This window comes from Sinocyclocheilus grahami, unplaced genomic scaffold, assembly GCF_001515645.1.
Source record: "Sinocyclocheilus grahami isolate Dianchi unplaced genomic scaffold, SAMN03320097.WGS_v1.1 scaffold264.1, whole genome shotgun sequence".
Classification (NCBI taxonomy): Eukaryota; Metazoa; Chordata; class Actinopteri; order Cypriniformes; family Cyprinidae; genus Sinocyclocheilus; species Sinocyclocheilus grahami.
The window spans coordinates 1,196,560-1,216,827 of record NW_015505443.1 but is presented as its reverse complement, the minus strand read 5'-3'; the positions used below and the strand labels follow the sequence as shown (position 1 = coordinate 1,216,827).

The 20,268-nt window shown below is 38.5% G+C and overlaps 2 protein-coding genes across 3 annotated transcripts in view; one reads left to right on the top strand and one right to left on the bottom strand.

Moving 5' to 3' along the window:
* The window catches only part of tbcd (tubulin folding cofactor D), a 36,845-nt gene extending 16,784 nt beyond the window's left edge, over positions 1-20,061 (bottom strand). Inside the window, exons 1-18 of one of the 2 annotated variants that reach the window (XM_016290866.1) lie at positions 19,541-20,061; positions 17,368-17,418; positions 17,183-17,280; positions 16,971-17,072; positions 15,360-15,506; positions 15,119-15,174; positions 14,200-14,332; positions 13,297-13,342; positions 13,075-13,207; positions 12,821-12,963; positions 12,665-12,725; positions 12,469-12,543; positions 12,276-12,370; positions 7,132-7,259; positions 6,819-6,847; positions 2,258-2,315; positions 1,008-1,037; positions 772-857 (exon numbers count right to left, since the gene is read on the bottom strand). In XM_016290866.1, coding sequence (XP_016146352.1) covers positions 772-857; positions 1,008-1,037; positions 2,258-2,315; positions 6,819-6,847; positions 7,132-7,259; positions 12,276-12,370; positions 12,469-12,543; positions 12,665-12,725; positions 12,821-12,963; positions 13,075-13,207; positions 13,297-13,342; positions 14,200-14,332; positions 15,119-15,174; positions 15,360-15,506; positions 16,971-17,072; positions 17,183-17,280; positions 17,368-17,418; positions 19,541-19,712 — 1,643 coding nt within the window. In that variant the 5' untranslated portion in view covers positions 19,713-20,061. Of the gene's footprint in view, positions 1-771; positions 858-1,007; positions 1,038-2,257; positions 2,316-6,818; positions 6,853-7,131; positions 7,260-12,275; positions 12,371-12,468; positions 12,544-12,664; positions 12,726-12,820; positions 12,964-13,074; positions 13,208-13,296; positions 13,343-14,199; positions 14,333-15,118; positions 15,175-15,359; positions 15,507-16,970; positions 17,073-17,182; positions 17,281-17,367; positions 17,419-19,540 lie in introns of both variants that reach the window. The other variant, XM_016290867.1, reaches the window with a different exon arrangement.
* LOC107599316 (zinc finger protein 750-like) lies at positions 8,144-12,254 on the top strand. The gene is made up of 3 exons (XM_016290868.1): positions 8,144-8,596; positions 9,637-10,911; positions 11,042-12,254. The coding sequence occupies exons 2-3, from the start codon at positions 9,680-9,682 to the stop codon at positions 11,652-11,654; spliced, it is 1,845 nt and encodes a 614-aa protein (XP_016146354.1). The 5' UTR covers positions 8,144-8,596; positions 9,637-9,679; the 3' UTR covers positions 11,655-12,254.
* Positions 20,062-20,268: the final 207 nt, after the last annotated feature.

The following is a 20,268-nucleotide window of genomic DNA, read 5'->3' as shown; positions in this document are numbered from 1 at the left end:
TTTAGGCATATATGAACAACATGCCAGACATGCTCAGATCTACACCAAAAAATAATCAGTCCAAGATCGCCTGAATGAGTTGGTCTCAGCCTGATTGAAAACAAACCTGAAAATGTCTTAAAGATGAATTTGTTTCTTACAGACAGAGCTTTTTGCTTCACAATACATTAATTGATTGCCTGGAGTGGTGTGGATTACTTATGGCTTTTTGTGATGTTTTTATCAGCTGTTTGGACTCTTATTCTGACGGCACCCATTCACTGCATTCATTGGTGAGCAAGTGATGTAATGCTAAATTTTTTGCCAAATCTGTTTCGATGATGAAAAACTCCTGAGGGCGAGTAATTTTCAAGAAATTTTCATTGTTGGGTGGACCAATTCTTTAACCAGCTAAAGCAACATCTTCTTGCTTTTACACAGCAGGCTGCGCAGTAAGCCTTGAGCATTGCTCTTTGCTCCCTAAGGCTAGCATTTTTCACATTGCTCTTTTAATACATTAATGTGCCACAATCAAATGGTGACATTTTTCTGGAGGGTGGGACTTCAGAAAATGACAAGAACGACATAACAGCGTAACCGCTCCTTCACTCATCGATGCATTCAAAACATAGCGTGACTGTGCTTTGAACTGAAGTGTTCTGAGGAATGGGGTGTATGACTGATCTGCCTGCTGCTGTAATGTTTGCAGCGTGTACTATTAAGAACAATGGGGTTCAATTAAATGTGCCAAAACAGTTCTTAGTCACACACTGTCACCTTTTTACTCCTTACCTGATAGTTAAGTAGCAGTTATTCAGGTTACCGACCGTGAAGTAGTCCGCCGCTGTCAGAATGTCTATGCCATGGGGGAAGGTGCCCTGTGGAGACAGGATATCTCCGAGGATCAGATTAGAGATACACACACTCAGCAGGCTTCACAGAACACGGCCTGTTGCACTACAGATCAGTGCAGGTGTTTATAATGGATCTGAATGGTGTTTATGTACGCGTATGCCCTTTTGTTGTACCTGTCGGCCCACATTCTCTTGGAAAGCAGCCTAGAAACAGAGAAAAGGAAGCAAACATTACTTTTCCTGTAATTTCTCATGTATGAAGCTACATTATGTGAAATTAAAGCTGAAGAATGTCATTTTTTCTGTTAAAATACTCTCTCCTATCCAGAGGCTGCACTGCACAAACATTTTCCTCAACCAAATTTGAAAGATATTACTTCCAAAAGCTAATGATTTTCCTTACTTTAGAATCACTTCCGCAGTAAAGAAAGTAAATGCGTATTGGAATAGAAAAAAGGGCAAAAATAATGTTTTCAAGGGCTTAGACCTAAGTAAGCATTGGGGAGAAAAACAAGAGTTTCCAAGTGTATTCAAATAAAATAATTAACCAAATAAACAGAAGGTAGGGGCTATGTGCACTAAGAGCAAATAGCGATAGATGCTATTTACACTAAGTGAAAGAAGCATTATTTTCTTTGCATTAAGTATAAATAGTAGTTAGCTGTTATTTGCACTAATAAAAACACATTAAGTGTATATATCCTTTAAAGTATTAAATGTAAGGTTAATTAAATTATTAAAATCATAAATGAATACTGTCTTTTTGGGAACCCAACCCCATTTTGAATCTGCCGATCAGTAAAGTTACTTCACTTCCTTCCTGGACCTTGAAGGACAACTTTCCACTCTTTGACAGTAATAGAGTGGTAACAATATAAAATGTGTGTATGTCGCCGTGGTCGATGTGTCAGTCCATCCAATCAATGTGAGCGAAGCATGGGCAGAGTTACTGCCAACAATATGGGTTATTTGCACTTAGTGTCAATAGACACTCCAACAAGAAAAAATGCTTCAAAATGCTTCTTGTGATACCAATATCACATTAAAAAGAACATTTAAATATTCTACAGACGAATAAAATCAGAGCATGTCAGAACATGTACAACCCTGTCTATTGAAATGACAGAAAATTAATATTTGTAGCACAACCTCTAGTCCTCTACTCCTAGACAACTATAAAGAAAAGCAAATTTTGCTGCCATCAATGGTGCGTTTGAATCAATTTTTTTTTGCTGTGCACTTGTGGTGTGAAACTGGTGTAACACTGACTCAACCGATGCAGGCAGTTTAGGGTTGGACTACCTTCTTTTCTGACTAATGAAAGACAGAAGGAGCATTTGTACTGACAGTTTGTAACCAATTCACACATTTTTACACACTTCAGCTTTAAAGAGTTTTTCAAATGTTTTTCAGGATTAACTTACAGAGGCGGCCTTCCTGCAGGTGATGTTCCTGTCAAATACAGTTGCGATGACCAGTGCGCTGTGAAGGTACATGCAAATGAGAATAAGTGATATGTTGGCATATATAAAGTGTTCACCTCTATACCATGTAAGTATCAAAATACCCCGAAAGTGTATTTTTGTAAACATTTAAAAATACATATCAGCCAAGTATGATTTTTTTCCCAGAGAAATTATAAAAAAAAAAATGTTTTTATTAATTTGTGGGCGATTTGTTGTAGTTTTGCAGAAAGCATTGTTTTTAATGCTAAATATTATTTCTTATTTCTTTATTTATAAAGTCTTTAGTCTCTCTCTCTCTCTGTGTGTGTGTGTGTGTGTGTATATATATATAATTAATATAAATATATTAATGGGAATACCTTGCAAGGTATTCAAATTTATATATGTATGTGTGTATATGTATACATGTACATATATATTTATTTATTTAACCTACGTGACCTATAAGTCACATACTGTTAATGATTTTGTTATTGTAATATATATATTATAATTATTAATCAATGATATTTATTATTATTGTTGTCGTTATTATTAATACAGAAATGAATTAGGATAACTGTTAATATATTTTATGTGCATTCTAACTCTCAACATTGATTTCATTAGTTTGACAGTCTGAGGTGACACACATTCAATGCTTTCACTCAAACATGTACTTTGCTAAACCTTCAGATCTTTCACCCCCAGTGATGAGGCACATGATTAAAAACAAGACTGTACTTCCATCTCAAACCTCATCTATCATTTCAATGCCCCCATAAGCCTGTTGCACACTTTTCCCTTTATTCCACCTCTCCTCCTCCTCAATCGAGCTGTGTGAACGTGCCCGCGAGGTATTCCCACCGTAACTCACAGCCTGGGAGAATGAAGTACACAAACATACACACGCACAACCCTACGGGGCTTAACACGGCCGTGCTGGTTTCGATGTACAACTGATAGTGGCCTGGAGCAGCATAAAATGGACAGAGACTGAACATGCATACAGAGCTAGACGTGTCACTGTTATTGTTTTATAATAATGTCTTGCATTCTTCTATGGATTACGCAATCAATTGGGAAACCATCGAAACCTGTTGCCTGTGCACTGTAAATGACTTCAAGCTTAAAGGGATAGTTCTTCCTTTGACATACTTTCTTCCATCAAACACAAAAGGAGGACTTTTTAAGAATTGTACTGGTCAAACATTAAAAATGCAATCCCCTGCAACTGGATCATTGATTTAGTGAGTCGAGAACGAGTCAGGTTTGTGAATGAATCCAGACCTGTTTTGTAAACTGTATCAACTGAATCACTGAAAAGATTCAGTTCACTCACAATTCCAGAAACTGCTACTTTTCATTTCACATGAATGCACCTAGGATGAATGTAATATAACACACGAGTAATATTAACTACTTTTAAGGTGCTTTTGCATCCTATTTGAAGCTTCAGTCTCCATTCACTGCAATAAAAAGTACAAATTCTCCAAATTTCTCCTTTTCTGTTTCCCTGAAGAAAGAGTCTGAGATTTGAAACGACTTCAAGTTTGAGTAAATAATGCCAGAATTATAATTTAAGGAAACGTTTCTGGGGGGGAAGTGTGCCAAAACAGAAAGTCAGAGGGGACCATAAATGATTTATTATCCTTAAGGATCGGTTTTGTATTGAGTAAATATTTGCATATACACAACAGTTCAAAAGTTTAGATTCTGTGAGATTTTGTGTTTTTGAAAGAAACCTCTTATGTTCACGAGGCTCCATTTATTCGATCAAAAATACAGTAAAAGCTGTGAATCGGTATTACAAGTTAAAATTACTTTTTTATTTTAATATATTTTTTAATTTTTGCAATGCAATTAAAGCTGAATTTTCAGCATGATTTCTCCAGGCTTCAGTGTCACATGATTGTTCAGAAATCACTCTTTTGCTGCTCAAGAAACATTTATAATTATTATTATTATCAATGTTGAAAACAGTTGTGCAGCTAAATATTTTTATGGAAAACCCTTATACATTTTTTCCAGGATTTTTTGATGAATAGAAAGGACAAAAGAGCAGCATTTACTTAAAATATAAATTAAGGGAAAAAGTAAAAATCTTTACTGCCACTTGATGAATTGAATGCATATTTAAATTATTATTATTATTTTTTTTTAAAGTGTGTGTGCGTGTATATAAACCCTCCAAAACTGAGAGAAAAAAAAAAACAATAGTGAAGTTTCATGCAATGTTTCTGAAAGCGTCAGTGAGCTCACAGAAACAACCTTTGACTGCTGATGAAATTAGAACAGGACTCGACAGGCCTACAGTCTGTGTGCCAAATGGCGACCGAAACCCACGACAACAGACGAAACCTGGCAGCACCGTGTGGATAGGGAGGAGGGAAGTTACGGGGAGGGCCAACAAACTGAAGGAGTAATGCAAAGTGCACAGTCAGTTACACACAGGCCCACACTTGTCCCAAACAGGGGGAGGGGGGGGGGGGGGGGGGGGGAAGCGGAGCATCTTTCAGCTGACATTCTCGTAATATCATTATGTTTTTATGGTGACTGAAAGGCTTACTGTTGAACCTGGGAGGGAAAAATGCTTTCTGCTGATGAAACCGTTTCGCTGAGCTGATTCACCACACAAACAGAACACGGCAGAATTTGAAGAAGAATTACAAAATACAGTTACGCAGCAAAGTTAAAAGTGTACAGCAACACACCTAACCATAAATCTGGGTAGTAATAATACTAGCAAGCACCACAATTAAAGCAAATAGGCAACTTCCTCATGGGAAAATACGTTAGCTATCTGAAAAAAGATCCATTAAATAATGCTCGCCGTCTTGTACCAGAGAGATCTGGACTCGATCCAAAAATCATAACATTTCATCTTAGCGATAACAATACAATGGCTGGTGACAGTTAATGCTACAGTGAAAGATAAAAGAACGGGACCAACTAATTTTCATTCATCTATATACGTCATCCACATCAAATCTATGCACACTTTATTGTCTTAAAATCCATTCCGCAGATTTTCTCCCAAAATCAGCACAGAAAATGTGAAATCGTATCCGTCACGTGCATCAAAGCAGTACTAGAACTTGTGTCATTGTTTATTGAACTTGTAGTTCATTTTAGAGCCTTGGCAGAAATAAAGACTCTCAATTCATATTTTGGGTTTCACTGTCACACAAAGCAATCGTAAGACTTGGTATAAAAAGCACACAAATCACATGGACTAGTCAATTTTGCTTTTATTATTTTGTCCTTTTTTTGAAGCTTAAAGTTGAAAAAGAGCTACGTGAAGATTCTTCAAATTTCTCCATTTCTGTTCCACAAAACAAAAGATTTTGGGGTGAAATATTCATTTAGATTTATCATCTTTTGTCAGGTTCGGCAAAGCAGTATCTTCTCCTCCTTGTTCTCTGTGTACAGTTAATGTAACACCATTTTTAATTTGTAATGTACTAACAGACGCATAGACCAACAGACTATACTGTATATCCACAGCAGGGAGAGGTTCTGAGCTGTGAGAGGTGTATAAACTGGTTTTAAGGCGGTGAATAACTATAGCCAGGCGAACAGGTATGAGAAGGGGCTGTTGAGTGTTTTTTTGGACGTTTATAATACAAGCCTCAACTTCCCTCCTGAAAGTTCAATTCTCATTAAAAATTCTCCATAGATGTTCACAAAGTAAAAAAAAAAAGGAGTAATTTCTTGATGGAATTATGTCAAACAGCAGTTTCCTTTAAATATAATTTGCTGTGACAGCAAAGGTGAATTTTCTTAAAATAATTACCAGGTAGTGTGGTGAAAATGGTCAATTCCGCTTACTACATACAGTGCGGCTTGCTAACTAAAAAACAAAGAGCTCTCAGTATGTGGGTTGCAGATTTGCTGCCAGCCTCACTAATTATTCTACAGCCTAACCTCATTACAAAAAAAAAAAAAATTTCATAAATTTCAAAAAAAGTAATTTCATTGGAGAGAAAGTGTAACCGTAAGGTCAACAGAGCCACCCAAGTTGAGCTGTCATTTTCACCCGTCACTGAAATCAGATCAGCTCTCACCACAGTTGGTTCTGGTGGAAAGAGCTTTCATCCTGGAGAACATCCAAAAACACCTTCACAAAGATCTAAGTAAGGTCACGCCAAATGCTTGTATAAAATAGTGGGTGTACAAGAGTCAGTTCCCATCAAGGGTTGGGGGGGGGGAAGAAAAAAAAAAATAATAAAAAAAAAACCTTTTCATATATTCATACTTAAGATTCTAGACATGAGCCATGCAATGGTCACACAGGAAATCAAATGAGTTGGGCTACTAAAATAATGAATAACATAGTAAAGTTAACTATGTGAATTAAGAGCCAACAGTAATGCATTTAATAATTTTAAAAGGCGAACAGTCGGCAGCACAAATGGTATGGGACAAGCTTTTTACCCAAGGTTGGTGCCTTAACGAGCTAATTTAATAAATGGAATAAATAACATGTATAATGTCTCAGTAAAGCACAGTGGCTGAGGTGCTGGTGGTGGGTTCGTACCTGGCAATCTGGTTGACATAAGGCTTCAGTTCATTTGGCTCATAGGCTCGGGCGAAAGCCCAGCACACGTAGCAGGCTGCATCACGTACGTTCGATCCCAAACTGCATGCGCCCCTTTTCTCATCATATGTCAGAGCTTTTATAATCAGAGGCACCACTGTAGAATGCAGACAAAATATTAGTATGCAAAACGAATTACTTTTGTAATCTAAAATATTTCTAAAGATTTATATATGCATTTATTTGATCAAAAATACTGTTAAAAAAAGTAACATTGTCCAATATTATAATTTATAATAATTGCTGGCTTCAGTTCATTTGGCTCATAGGCTCGGGCGAAAGCCCAGCACACGTAGCAGGCTGCATCACGTACGTTCGATCCCAAACTGCATGCGCCCCTTTTCTCATCATATGTCAGAGCTTTTATAATCAGAGGCACCACTGTAGAATGCAGACAAAATATTAGTATGCAAAACTAATTACTTTTGTAATCTAAAATATTTCTAAAGATTTATATATGCATTTATTTGATCAAAAATACTGTTAAAAAAGTAACATTGTCCAATATTATAATTTATAATAATTGCTTTTTTTTTATTTGAATATATTTTAAAATGTAAATTTCTGTTTTGCCAAAGCAGAATTTTCAGCATCATTACTCCAGTCTTCAGTGTCACATGTTCCTTCAGAAATCATTCTAATAAGCTGATTTGATGCTCAAGAAAAAAAATTGCTCTTATTATTGTCAATTTTGAGAGTTGCGCTGCTTAATGTTTTTGTGAAAACCGTGATACTTCAGGATTTCAGGATTCTTTGATGAATAGAAAGTTCAAAAGAACAGCATCTATTTGAAACGGAAATCTTTTGTAACATTATAATTGTCTTTACCAACACTTTTGATCAATTTAATGCATTCTTGGTGAATAAAAGTTTTAATTGCTTATAAAATATCTTAATGACTCCACACATTGATTTAGATTATTGCACATTCATAATAAAATGTGAGTGGTGCATAAATACACACAGACACACACAAAAGGGAGAGAGTATTGATAGTTGCCATTGGAAGAACCTCATTACAAGGAATTGTCTTCTAAAATCTTAGGTGGAGCTGAAATTGAGTTCATGATTCATGCTGTGTATGTAAATAAACGTGAATAAATTTTTCAAAACAACACTAAAATCTACCATTCAATTTAGTTACATTAAAATAAGATCCAGATCTGGCAAAAAATAACTGCATTTTCATAACCATGCTGAAAGACACTTCACATCAGGTGTAGCGCACACATTTGGATTCATGCAAATCTCACTGGTTGTCCTCAAGATCTCCACACCCCTCTGACAACATCCTCAAACCTGCTTCACACCTAACTCTACCACTCCTGGGCTAATTCAACCATTCAGGCAAACAAAAGCCACAAACAGTCTTGTCTGGCTTCTCATCCATGTGGATTCTTGCTAGCTGGTGAGATAGGAGGCAAACTAGCAACGTATCGTGGCTTGGGGCTTGCCAAATATCAGGCACATTGATGCTGCCTCAGGGCTCTACTGCTTGGGCATAGACTCCACCCCACAGAGTCAACACCTCAGAGAGGACGTGAGAGACTCATCAGAAACTAGACGGAACACCTAAACGAACAGACACCCGCTCTCAAGGACAACCACATCGTCCAAACTTTTCCACTGTGGGACCATCATACGTTTCAGGAGGTCCACTGTGGACATACATCCATTGACGATACATCCAACATCCCAAACAACGAGTCTAAATACAGGTAAGGCTGCAACAATGTCACTAAGATTTCCAATGGTAACTGTTCTTATTGCTGTTCACATGTACTTTTAGCGTTTGTAAAGGCTGAATTGCTGATGTATTTTGTAGCAGGTGTTTCAGGGGTAGCTCTAAATTGATGCACCTGTTACACTACATCGGGTAGAAAATATTCTAATGCATTTGCCATGTGGTTGTACATGTAATATTCAGTCTATATCTTAATAACCAAAAAATTCCATTTAGAAATGTAAAGTCTTATATTATGCTGAAATCTCAAGACATCGTTGTACCCAAAGAAGAATGACTAAGAACCAAGAAACAAGGAAACGTGATATACAACAGCAAAATGAAATACAAAAATTCTTTAAATTGTGCCTTGAGGAGGGAGCGGCTTCGTATGAAACATGGGAGCCAAAACCTGAGCCACCACTTCTTGCGACAGCATGTGACAAACAGGTTCCTTAAGGCGGAGTCATTTTCTGCATAACTTGCCTGGCAATCTCTTTCGTCAATCTTCTGCTTCCCAATACAAACCTTCAGGCCCCAAAATCTTTGCACACTTACCGGACCATTATGTATCCTGATTGTTGTGCAGAATTGCAGAAGTAATTTCCTTCAAGCACTGAAGCAGTTCAATTGGTTGCAGATGTTATAACAGACTAAATTTCCTTCTAATAGCTCTGGTAGCTTCTCTACATTTACAGTGCAAGTGAGATAAATTTTTAAATGTCTGGAGTTTGTATCCTGCAGGTAAGGTCATGGGAAACAGGTGTATGTGGTTTCCCACGCCATCAGGTTTTGAAAAAGGGGAGCATGTTTCTACAGGCCTACTCTGGCTTCAGCAGTGCAGCTAGATCATGTCATGCTAACACGCAGGCCAACAAATAATACAGAACAGCTACAGCCTAGTTAAAAAGTTAAGGGAAAGTGAGCATGCAAACTTGTGTTTTATTGGGTCACTAACCTTTCTGACCCAACAAACAGAAGACGCTCTGCTCCAGGGTGTGGCAAAACGGTTAAACTTTTTCTTTTTTCTTTAAGGCTGACAAACCACGCAGTATTGGATTTGAACAACTGCACCAGTATGGACACTCTCCAGGGAAGAAAACCGAAGAAACCTCATTACATTCCCCGCCCTGCTGGCAAACCATTCAAATATCAGTGTTTCCAATGTCCCTTCACCTGCAACATCAAGTCTCATCTCTTCAACCACATGAAGTATAACCTGTGCAAGAACTCCATCTCTCTGGTGTCTCAGCGCATGGAACAGACAGGGAAAATGCAGAGAACTTCCCAGCATAATTTTCCCTTCAACCACAAGAGTAAAGAGCCACCCCTGGAAGCTGAAGCCAACAAACCTACAGAGAGGGTCAACGACAAGGTTGAACAAGAGGAGATGGGTAAAGGAACAAGAGAAACGCCTGAAAGTCCCATCAAGGAGGTCACTAAAGATGCCCCTGAGCCAATCTGTGAGACCAGGGACAAAAATGGAGACATAGACATTGAACAGAACAAAATATATTCAGCTTTCTCACCGGTTGCACAAACATGTGAACGCGAAGCTCTATCTCGGTCTCCACACAAAGATGATCAATCATCTTCAGCCATTCCTCAGTTTTACCACCAAATGGCACCCTGGGTCCCACCTGCTTCCACAGCACCACTTCTTCCTCTAATAACGGACTATCCGTCATACATGGTATCTGAGAGGCCCTTGCATTCTCTCTACACACCCTACTCACACAACCAAGCAAACACCCCAGCCTACCAACTTACATCTCGAGAGACCCAAAGACCTCTTGTTCCATCACCTTTGGTCCCACCTAGTACTTCCCTTTTCCATCCTTATCACTACAGATACGGCCATTCTATTATCCCTGGCCCACCTCTACCCTACAGCATCTACCAACACCCTGAATTTCCCATGTCCTTACAGAGAACCAGGTATCTTCCTCTGGATGTGTACAGCAACAGATTTTATCTTCGAGAGTATGGAGGGCATCTAGTACCCCTACCTCATCCTGATTCTTACAGCAGACTTCCTGAGGACAGGGCTTTCCAGGAGCACAATACAGTAGACAAAGGTACTCGCCAGAGTCCTATAGCAGGGTGTGCCGCCTCCGGGTCTCCAGACAGGCCTAGTACCGCAGATGTCACCCAGCGGATCCCTGTTACACTCAGGCACGCTTCTCATGGGGAGTCATTCCCAGTTAGTCAATCACAGCATGTTGAACCAGCGGCAACTACAGCAACTGAAAACTTACCCAAGAAATCATGTGGACAAACTCAAGAGAGCATGTTACAAAATAAAGAGAGGTAGGTTAACTCTATGCAGCTATGTAATTACACTTTAAATCACAATCAAATAAAATAATATCTTGTCAGGTTGCCCACAAGCAAGTTAATGATTACTCTACTCTTTACATATTTTTATTTATCTTTTTAGGAATGAACCACAAACCACAGCTTCTGCAAGAAGCTGTGAGATTTCATCAGAAAAGGAAGACGAAGAAACCGAGGAAGAACCAGCTCCTCTTAACCTTTCAAAGAGGGACCGGGCTGTATCCAGCAACATGACACACCACTACTCTGACTGCGAGCTCCATTATGATTCAGAAAGTAGTCAAGAAGAAGCACCGCTCAACCTCTGCCTCAGGGTTCAGTCCAACAACCTAGCCTTGCCCAACACCACAGGCTCTGATACTCCAGAAAGACAAACCATTATAAATGCTGAGGTATGCACAATTGTTCCACCCAGAGAACAAGAAATAGACCCATGTGACCAGAGACACTCTGCTGCCTTCGCTCTGTGTCAGCTAGCTAGCTCAAAGGACATTATCATTGACTCCTCTATTGACCAACAAGAAATGACTGAGGGCCAGAACAGTCAAAGTCCTCCTCCCCCAGACAAGAGCCCAGCCAAAGACACTCCAGACACACCAAAACAGAGCACACGGGGACAAAAACGGGTAAACAATAGACCTCTGAGGCACACTAACAAAAGAGCAAAGGTCAAAGAACCTGCTCGAACTCAAAGAAAGAGGTCACAAAACTGCTGATTCAGAGATCCCAAAGTGTGGACTGCTGCAACTCAGACAGAAACGAGCTCCAGTGAAAAGATCAATACTCAAGAGACTTTACAGGAAGACGGCCAACATCTACATTAAAGTCTTCAAATATTATTCTATTTATGTCTGTAAAATTGCTTGTCATTATTGTTCAAAGGTCATGGGATCAATTCCAAGGGTATGCATGAACTGGCAACTTTAATGTAAGCTGCTTTGGACAAAAGCATTTGCTTAATGCATAAATGTAAATACAGATAATTCCAAAATATTCTTAGTGTATAACATTAAGCACTGATTGGAAGAAAAATGGCAGCCCAGATTGTACACTGAGAATCTTGTGTGCTTTGAGAAAACATGTAACAGATCATTAAAGGGAGATGGGTGGTGGCATTTAAAAAAAATAAATAAATAAAGGATCTTGTTAAACTTGAAGTATTTGAATTAAGTGTTTGCATAAAGTGAACTATGTTTGCTTATAAATGTTTTTGAAACATGAGTATGGTGTAGGGGAGGTACGATGATTATAGCTATAATATTAAAATTTATGTCAGAGAAAAAGAAAATCCAGTAGCTTTCAAACTGAATACAAAAAAAAATAAAATACAAGCCAACCATCTGAGAGACGGGAAGGAAGCAGCAGTCCTCTTCGGCCAAGCTCTGCAAGAGCCAAGCAGCCTCCATGCCAGGCATTATCTGTTTCCTGAAAACTATAAAATGTGAAGACATAAAAGTAATTGAAAAATACCTCACTAAGTATTTGAAAACACATCATAACATCTCTGCCTCCTTTTATATCATGACGCACCTGAAACACTCTAAAACAGACTCAACCACATCATCTGCAAGCTGTTTAGGTAGTCTACCAGTTACCCTTCCAATCCTGTAGGTGGTTAAAAGGAGAAAGACCAGTTAAACATAGAATAGAACTCTAGGGATTATTACAGAGAAATATGGCATTAAAATATAGCACTATCACACCTAGACCAGATAACTGTTCTCACCCCTTGGCAGAAGACCATCTCACTATTGTCTCTTTGTCTTTCAGTCCCACCAACAGTTGTTCTGCAACAATGAATAAGCAAATTAGCAGTACATGAGAGCATTTAATAATTGAGCAAATAAAACAAACAGATATGAAAATGTGCATGGATACTTACCAATGATATTTTCTACCTCCTCAGGTATGTCGTAGTCTTCCTCCTGACTGACAGACTCTAGATCAAGTTTTGTAGCCTCTACACTTTCAGTGACAGAAGACTGGGCCAGGTTCACTGCGAGTGACCGACTTCCTCTCTGGTATCTAGATGTAGTCAGACAAAATACTTACTTAAAAAACTAGCTAATACTTGTTTTAAGCATCCTTTGTTTCATTTCATCATAATCTGTCAATACGTCGTCACTCCTCAATTACCTCCATTTGGCCAAACGTGGTTTTAGAAAGGTCAAGCCAAGTCTCTGGACCACTTTTACACCCAGCTTACGCAATGTGGCCTGGTTACTCTCCGCTATTCTCTTCTGATTCAGGCACTGAAGCACTGTTGGGGCTTCGAACGGTCCGGCAAAGATTAGTAAGCATTTATCCATGTTCTGGTTTTATAGAGACCAAAGAAAGACCTTAAGGACATATACATACCATATTGCAGGAAATCATCACGTTTCCCATGCTTGAAGAGCTGGGCCTGGTGAGAAATAAAATATTTATTAAAAATCAAAATATTGATGAGATGATTTTCAATTATTTTAAACATTTTATCAAAATCTAAAAAACACTGTGGTACACATACCCCTAGGTGGTAAATAAAGAACTACCCTAACGACCCACTTGAAATCTGAGCGATACTTTATCTATACTGTATATCATCAAGTTGATATTAAGCCAAATTTATTCAACCCATTTTCAACATGTCTGAATCCCGTTAATCTTAGTGCCAGCAGCAGTTTCATGTAATTATCAAGTTTAAAAGTGCACCGCACATGTTCCTGCTCACAGCCTTGTGGCACTTAAAGCATATATGCAAAACACTGATGGCAGTTTTAGCACCCCAGGCATTCTCAACACACAGAGCCAGTTTTGAGCGCCTCGGGTGATAGAGACGCGCTTCACAAAAGAATAACAGCAGCAGGATCGTTTTCACAGCTCTCTGGACTTTAAACCATGCATGATGTTTCATTGCAAAGAAACTAATTCTGATAAAGATCAGTCACGGCAATGAGCGATTATCAGCATTTTAACACAGCAGTGTAAACAAAAACACAGGTAGGAGGGCATGTAACCACTGCCTCTCTAGGCTTTAGCAGGTATCGCAAGCAAATGTGTGCAGCTACTAAAAAAAGTGCAGGAATTACAGGCCTAAAGGAGGCCCATTCACACCTAGAACAATGACTATAAAGATAACTATATTAACATCTACTGCAAATGACAATAATATTCTGTTTATTATTGCCAAGCATTTGAATGTTCAATATTTTCATTCTCCTGAAAAGAAAAGGAGGAAGTGGAGAACATAAACAGTCCTACATGTGACTGGAGGCTCACCAGAGATTGCAAAGCTCCATCAAGGGTCACAGTTCCCTCCATGGTAACCTCACTGGTCTGAGAGATGGTTGTCAGACACCAGTCCAGAAAATCACCCAGACGCTTCTGCTTCACATCTGGACGAGTCACAAACCTGTGCAGATAATACAAATCCTTCAAGCAAAGAAATAATCTAAGTGTTTAAACAGTGCCCTCTACTGGTCAGGGAGTAAAGCTGTCAATATTTTGCAATAAACACCACTTTTGGATATCATAAGAGTGGAAATCATTTCTATAACATACGAAAACTATGCTGGGCGAAATCTTTTTTTTTTTTTTTTTCAGAACTTTAAACTAGCCATTTAAACAAGTGGATTCAACATGATATATAAATAAATGAATGAATGAATAAATAAATACAAATTTAAGTGTAAAACTCAAATGAATCCAAGGAAGAACAATATTTAATTATATGCACCAATATACTGTACATTAGTAGGCTAAAGTACTAAACAACAAAATGTATCTGCGTATACATTTTACTAAAACACTTTATTATATGAAGACTTATGACTGATGATGCAAATGAGTCACTTAATCAGTGTTTGGAATATATTATCAGTTTGAAAGGATTCATGAAAGAGAATTTAATTGAACCAGCTCAAAGGCTGTATTGTCTACTTAAGTTTAATAAGAGGCATTTTTAAATCATTTTAGTCTTAACCCTCTCATTCTGGTAAGACACAGAAGCATGGTGAATACTGTCTAATGAGACACTCTTTAGAAAATGAAAGGCCAAAAAAAAATGTTAGGTTTACACTGTTGCTTAATTTTATATAAATTTTGCCAGGCAAAACATTTAATTATTTGACATATTGCCCAGTGTTACACAGATAATAAACACACTTATAGGGGAAAGAACACATAACATGTAACTTACTTTGATACCAGCACTGATGCAGCATCTCGAGATTTGTCACTCACTCTGAGAAAGGACTGCAGCAAAAATAATTAATGACACATAGGTAACGATAAGTATAAGTTAAAAAAATATGATTTGCAAAACTGACAATAAATTAATAAAAAAAAAAAATAAAAAAAAAAGGCTTACTAATTTGACTCATTGACATTCAATACAAATGTTGACAAGTCTATGAGTGGTCTGTGATTGTGTGTGTTACCTTGGCAACAGCCAGAATCCGATCCATGGTGGACTCTCTGTTCAGCCCGGGGTCAGTGGACAGGTGGCCGTCCAGACGGGACAAGTCAAAGGGAATGAGACATGTCATGGAGAGCCAGAGGAGGAGTATGTAGCGTGTTTCCCAGGTCTAATACAGAAACATACAGTCACTACCTAGATGATCTTGTGCTTTTGGAAGGGTAAATTACAAATAACACACATGGATGCTATTTTTCCAGATGTGATAAATGGTGACCTGCTGCAACTACTTACTACCTGAGGATTTCTTGGAAGGACTTCCAAGAAGGGTTTTAAAGTCCCCCTGCAGTCAATATTGTTAACCCTTAAAACTCACCTTTGATAATAAAATGACACATTTAAAGGGGTCATATGATGCGATTTCAATTTGTCCTCTCTCTTTGGAGTGTTACAAGCTCTTGGTGCATAAAGAAGATCTGTAAAGTTGCAAAGACTAAAGTCTCAAATCCAAAGAGATTTACTTTATAAAAGTTGAGTCAGCCACGCCTACCTAAAACGGCTCGTTCTAACACACCCCCACATATCTGCATCACTATGTGGGAAGATTTGCATAACGCCACCCAAATGTTCACGCAAAGAAAGAAGGCGTAACTTTTATTCTCGCTGTAGTATTGTTGTTGCCGCCGCCGCCATGTCGTGAAGGCACTGTGTGCTTTGTTGTGAAAGTGAAACTACTTTGTTTGGTCTTCCAAAAGAGGAGGATATCGCTTCGTCATTCCTAGATCTGATCCGTGCTGGTCGCTGAGGAAATACTTCAACTTCGCGCTGTCGATCGCCGGATCGGCTTTCACCGTGGACGAAGCGGAGTCCAGCCCGGGGTCGTCACATGTGGTTGCCGCAGGCATCCCATTATGGTAAGGGACGTAACATTTCCGTCACACGCTTGAGGAATTTGGCCAATCACAACGCACTGGATAGCTGGCCAATCAGAGTACACCTTGCTTTTTCAGAACGATGAGCTTTGTATAAATCGACGCGTTTCAGAAAGGCGGGACATAGAGGAGAAACAATATTGTACAGTATGTGGAAAATAAGGTTTTTTGAACCTTAAACCGCATAAACATTTCATTACACCAAATACACAAAATAATGTTCTTTTTAGCAGCATCATATGATCCCTTTAAACATTTATTTCACTAAAAAGCTGTCACTCATCTTAGTTCATCGTGATCTCACAAACTAAGTAGTAGTGGCTGGGATAGATTTTAAATATCAATTCCACTTAAAAAGATGCAATCTTATCCTGTTTACATGAAATAAGCCTGCTCACAAGCAGGTTTAAGATTATGGACCTGACGTACGAAGAACGGACCCCAGGTCTGGTATAAAGAATGTTTTTGCTCAGGTAGCCGAAATGTCCACCCAATAGAGAAAATTTTTGCTCAGAAAAAAAATAAAAACATTTTTTAGAGTGAACATTGACCACAGGGAGTCTTTAACTAACATTATAAGTGAAATTTAGGCGGAAATTCAAATATATGATCTGACCTATGTAAGAACTCTAGACATTAATTTAGCTTGTATGATTATGTGTTACACTGTGGGGCTCATTACAGAGCCTATGATAAGTAACCTCAGTGTCTTTTGGGTCCTGTCTGCATAAAAGGTCCAGAACCGGCTGAACATCTGAGACCTCATGGGGGAACAGCTGCATGAAGATCTTGTAGCCTCTGACCTGCGGAAGCAGCAGGAATCACAAAATCAAGACACAAACCCACAAATCACTCTTTCTGTGATTTCAGAGAGATTATCAGTCAAACTTAGAGAGCTGTACAACCATCTTGCCTTTGAGATGATGTAGAGAAATTTGAAACAGAGATGGACCATTAGAGGTGGCGACTTCTCATTGCGGATCATCTCCAAGAGCATGTTCAGCATCCACTCTGCACAACAGCAAATAAAGCGTTACTAACAGTGTTCAATCACAGAGCACATTCATCATGCCCATCACATTCATCGCTTTAACTTACCTAAGTGAGGATCCAGAAGATGTGGCTGTTCTTGGTAGCGATCCATGATAACTGCAAAAAGTTACCCAACGCACAACTTGACATTTTAAACATATCATCTTATATATTGCGCATACAAAAAAATTATACAAACACACATCAACATACTCTTTTGCATTTCAATAAACAATAGCCAAGTAGATAGATAAAGACAGACAGACAGACAGACAGATAGATAGACAGATGCAGTCAGACAGATCGAAAGAAAGATACAGACAGACAAAGAGATATATAGATAGACAGACAGACAGATGTACATGTATACTAAGCTTTGGCAATATTGTATCATTTACATTCATGCCAATAAAGCAATTTTGAATTGAATTGAATTGATAGATAGATGCAGTCAGACAGATAGATAGATAGATGCAGTCAGACAGATAGACAGATAGACAGATAGATGCAGGCAGGCAGGCAGACAGATAGATAGACAGATGCAGTAAGATAGAAAGAAAGATCCAGACAGAGAAAGAGATAGACAGATAGATAGACAGATAGATACAGACAGACAGATAGATAGATAGATAGATAGATGCAGTCAGACAGATAGAAATAAAGATGCAGACAGACAGAGATATATAGTTAGACAAACAGATAGATAGACAGATAGATACAGACAGAGAGACAGACAGATAGATAGATAGATGCAGTCAGACAGATAGAAATAAAGATGCAGACAGACAGAGATATATAGTTAGACAAACAGATAGATAGACAGATACAAGTAGATAGATAAAGACAGACAGACAGACAGACAGATAGATAGACAGATGCAGTCAGACAGATAGAAAGAAAGATACAGACAGACAAAGAGATATATAGATAGACAGACAGACAGACAGACAGACAGACAGATGTACATGTATACTAAGCTTTGGCAATATTGTATCATTTACATTCATGCCAATAAAGCAATTTTGAATTGAATTGAATTGATAGATAGATGCAGTCAGACAGATAGATAGATAGATGCAGTCAGACAGATAGAAAGAAAGATACAGACAGACAGACAGACAGATAGATAGATAGATAGATAGATAGATAGATAGATAGATAGATAGATAGATAGATAGATAGATAGATAGATAGATAGATAGATAGATAGATAGATAGATAGATAGATAGATAGATAGATAGATAGATAGATAGATAGATAGATAGATAGATAGATAGATAGATAGATAGATAGATAGATAGATAGATAGATAGATAGATAGATAGATAGATAGATAGATAGATAGATAGATAGATAGATAGATAGATAGATGCAGTCAGACAGATAGATAGATAGATGCAGTCAGACAGATAGACAGATAGACAGATAGATGCAGGCAGGCAGGCAGACAGATAGATAGACAGATGCAGTCAGATAGAAAGAAAGATCCAGACAGAGAAAGAGATAGACAGATAGATAGACAGATAGATACAGACAGACAGATAGATAGATAGATAGATGCAGTCAGACAGATAGAAAGAAAGATACAGACAGACAGACAGATAAATAGACAGATAGATAGATGCAGTCAGACAGATAGATAGATAGATAGATAGATAGATGCAGTCAGACAGATAGAAAGAAAGACAGACAGACAGACAGACAGATAGAAAGAAAGATACAGACAGACAGAGAGACAGACAGACAGACAGATAGAAAGAAAGATACAGACAGACAGAGAGACAGACAGACAGACAGATAGAAAGAAAGATACAGACAGACAGAGAGACAGACAGACAGACAGATAGAAAGAAAGATACAGACAGACAGAGAGACAGACAGACAGACAGATAGAAAGAAAGATACAGACAGACAGAGAGACAGACAGACAGACAGATAGAAAGAAAGATACAGACAGACAGAGAGACAGACAGACAGACAGATAGAAAGAAAGATACAGACAGACAGAGAGACAGACAGACAGACAGATAGATACAGACAGACAGACAGATAGATGCAGTAAGACAGATAGAAAGAAAGATACAGACAGACAGACAGACAGACAGACAGACAGATAGAAAGAAAGACAGACAGACAGATAGAAAGAAAGATACAGACAAAGAGCTATATAGATAGACAGACAGAAAGATACAGACAGACAGATAGATAGATAGACAGACACATGACAAACTGTCTTACCCACAAATTTCTCGATGGTGGCCTCTCTGCTGACCGTGTCGTGATGAATGTCCGGGAGATTGTTGATGAGAGCTCGAGCCTCTCCTCTCTCACTGAACTCGGACAGCAAGCACGCCTCAGTGACCACCTCTGGCTCCTCTCCATCACACACAGCCTCCATCGCCGACATCATCTGTCGCTGTAATGGCAGGGATCTTGCTGACTGATCAGAATTCAAATGCGCTAAACGTGCGTGTTAAGGTTTGTTTGGAGTGTCTCAAACCCAGCAGTATCCAGCTGGATATATCTCCTCAGACTAGAAGATCTGACAGATTCAAGCTGAAGTCGCCACCGCTCACAATGACGCGCTAATTTCTCTTCAAACTCCAGCTGCAGTCACTTCTCAGTTTCTCTAATACACTGCAAAACATACATTAAAAGCGACTCCCTGTCTTCGTCAAAAGATTTACAAGTCGTCTTAAAAATGGCATAATCTGATAAGTGCGTAGTGAATGAAGTCGAATGCGCCCGGCGCATTATTATGATGATGATCGCACCGGTGCTGTCGCGCACGGCAACGGCAAGTAGAGAGGATCAAAAGAAAAAGAAAAAACGCGTTTTTACTTCAAGTTTGGAGTCTTTACAACGTGAAAGAAATGTTAAAAGCTTATTTTCCGTCATAAAATTTTGTTTTTACTACAATGTCGTAGTTAATATACTAAAAGGAACAATAACTAAACGGGCCTATC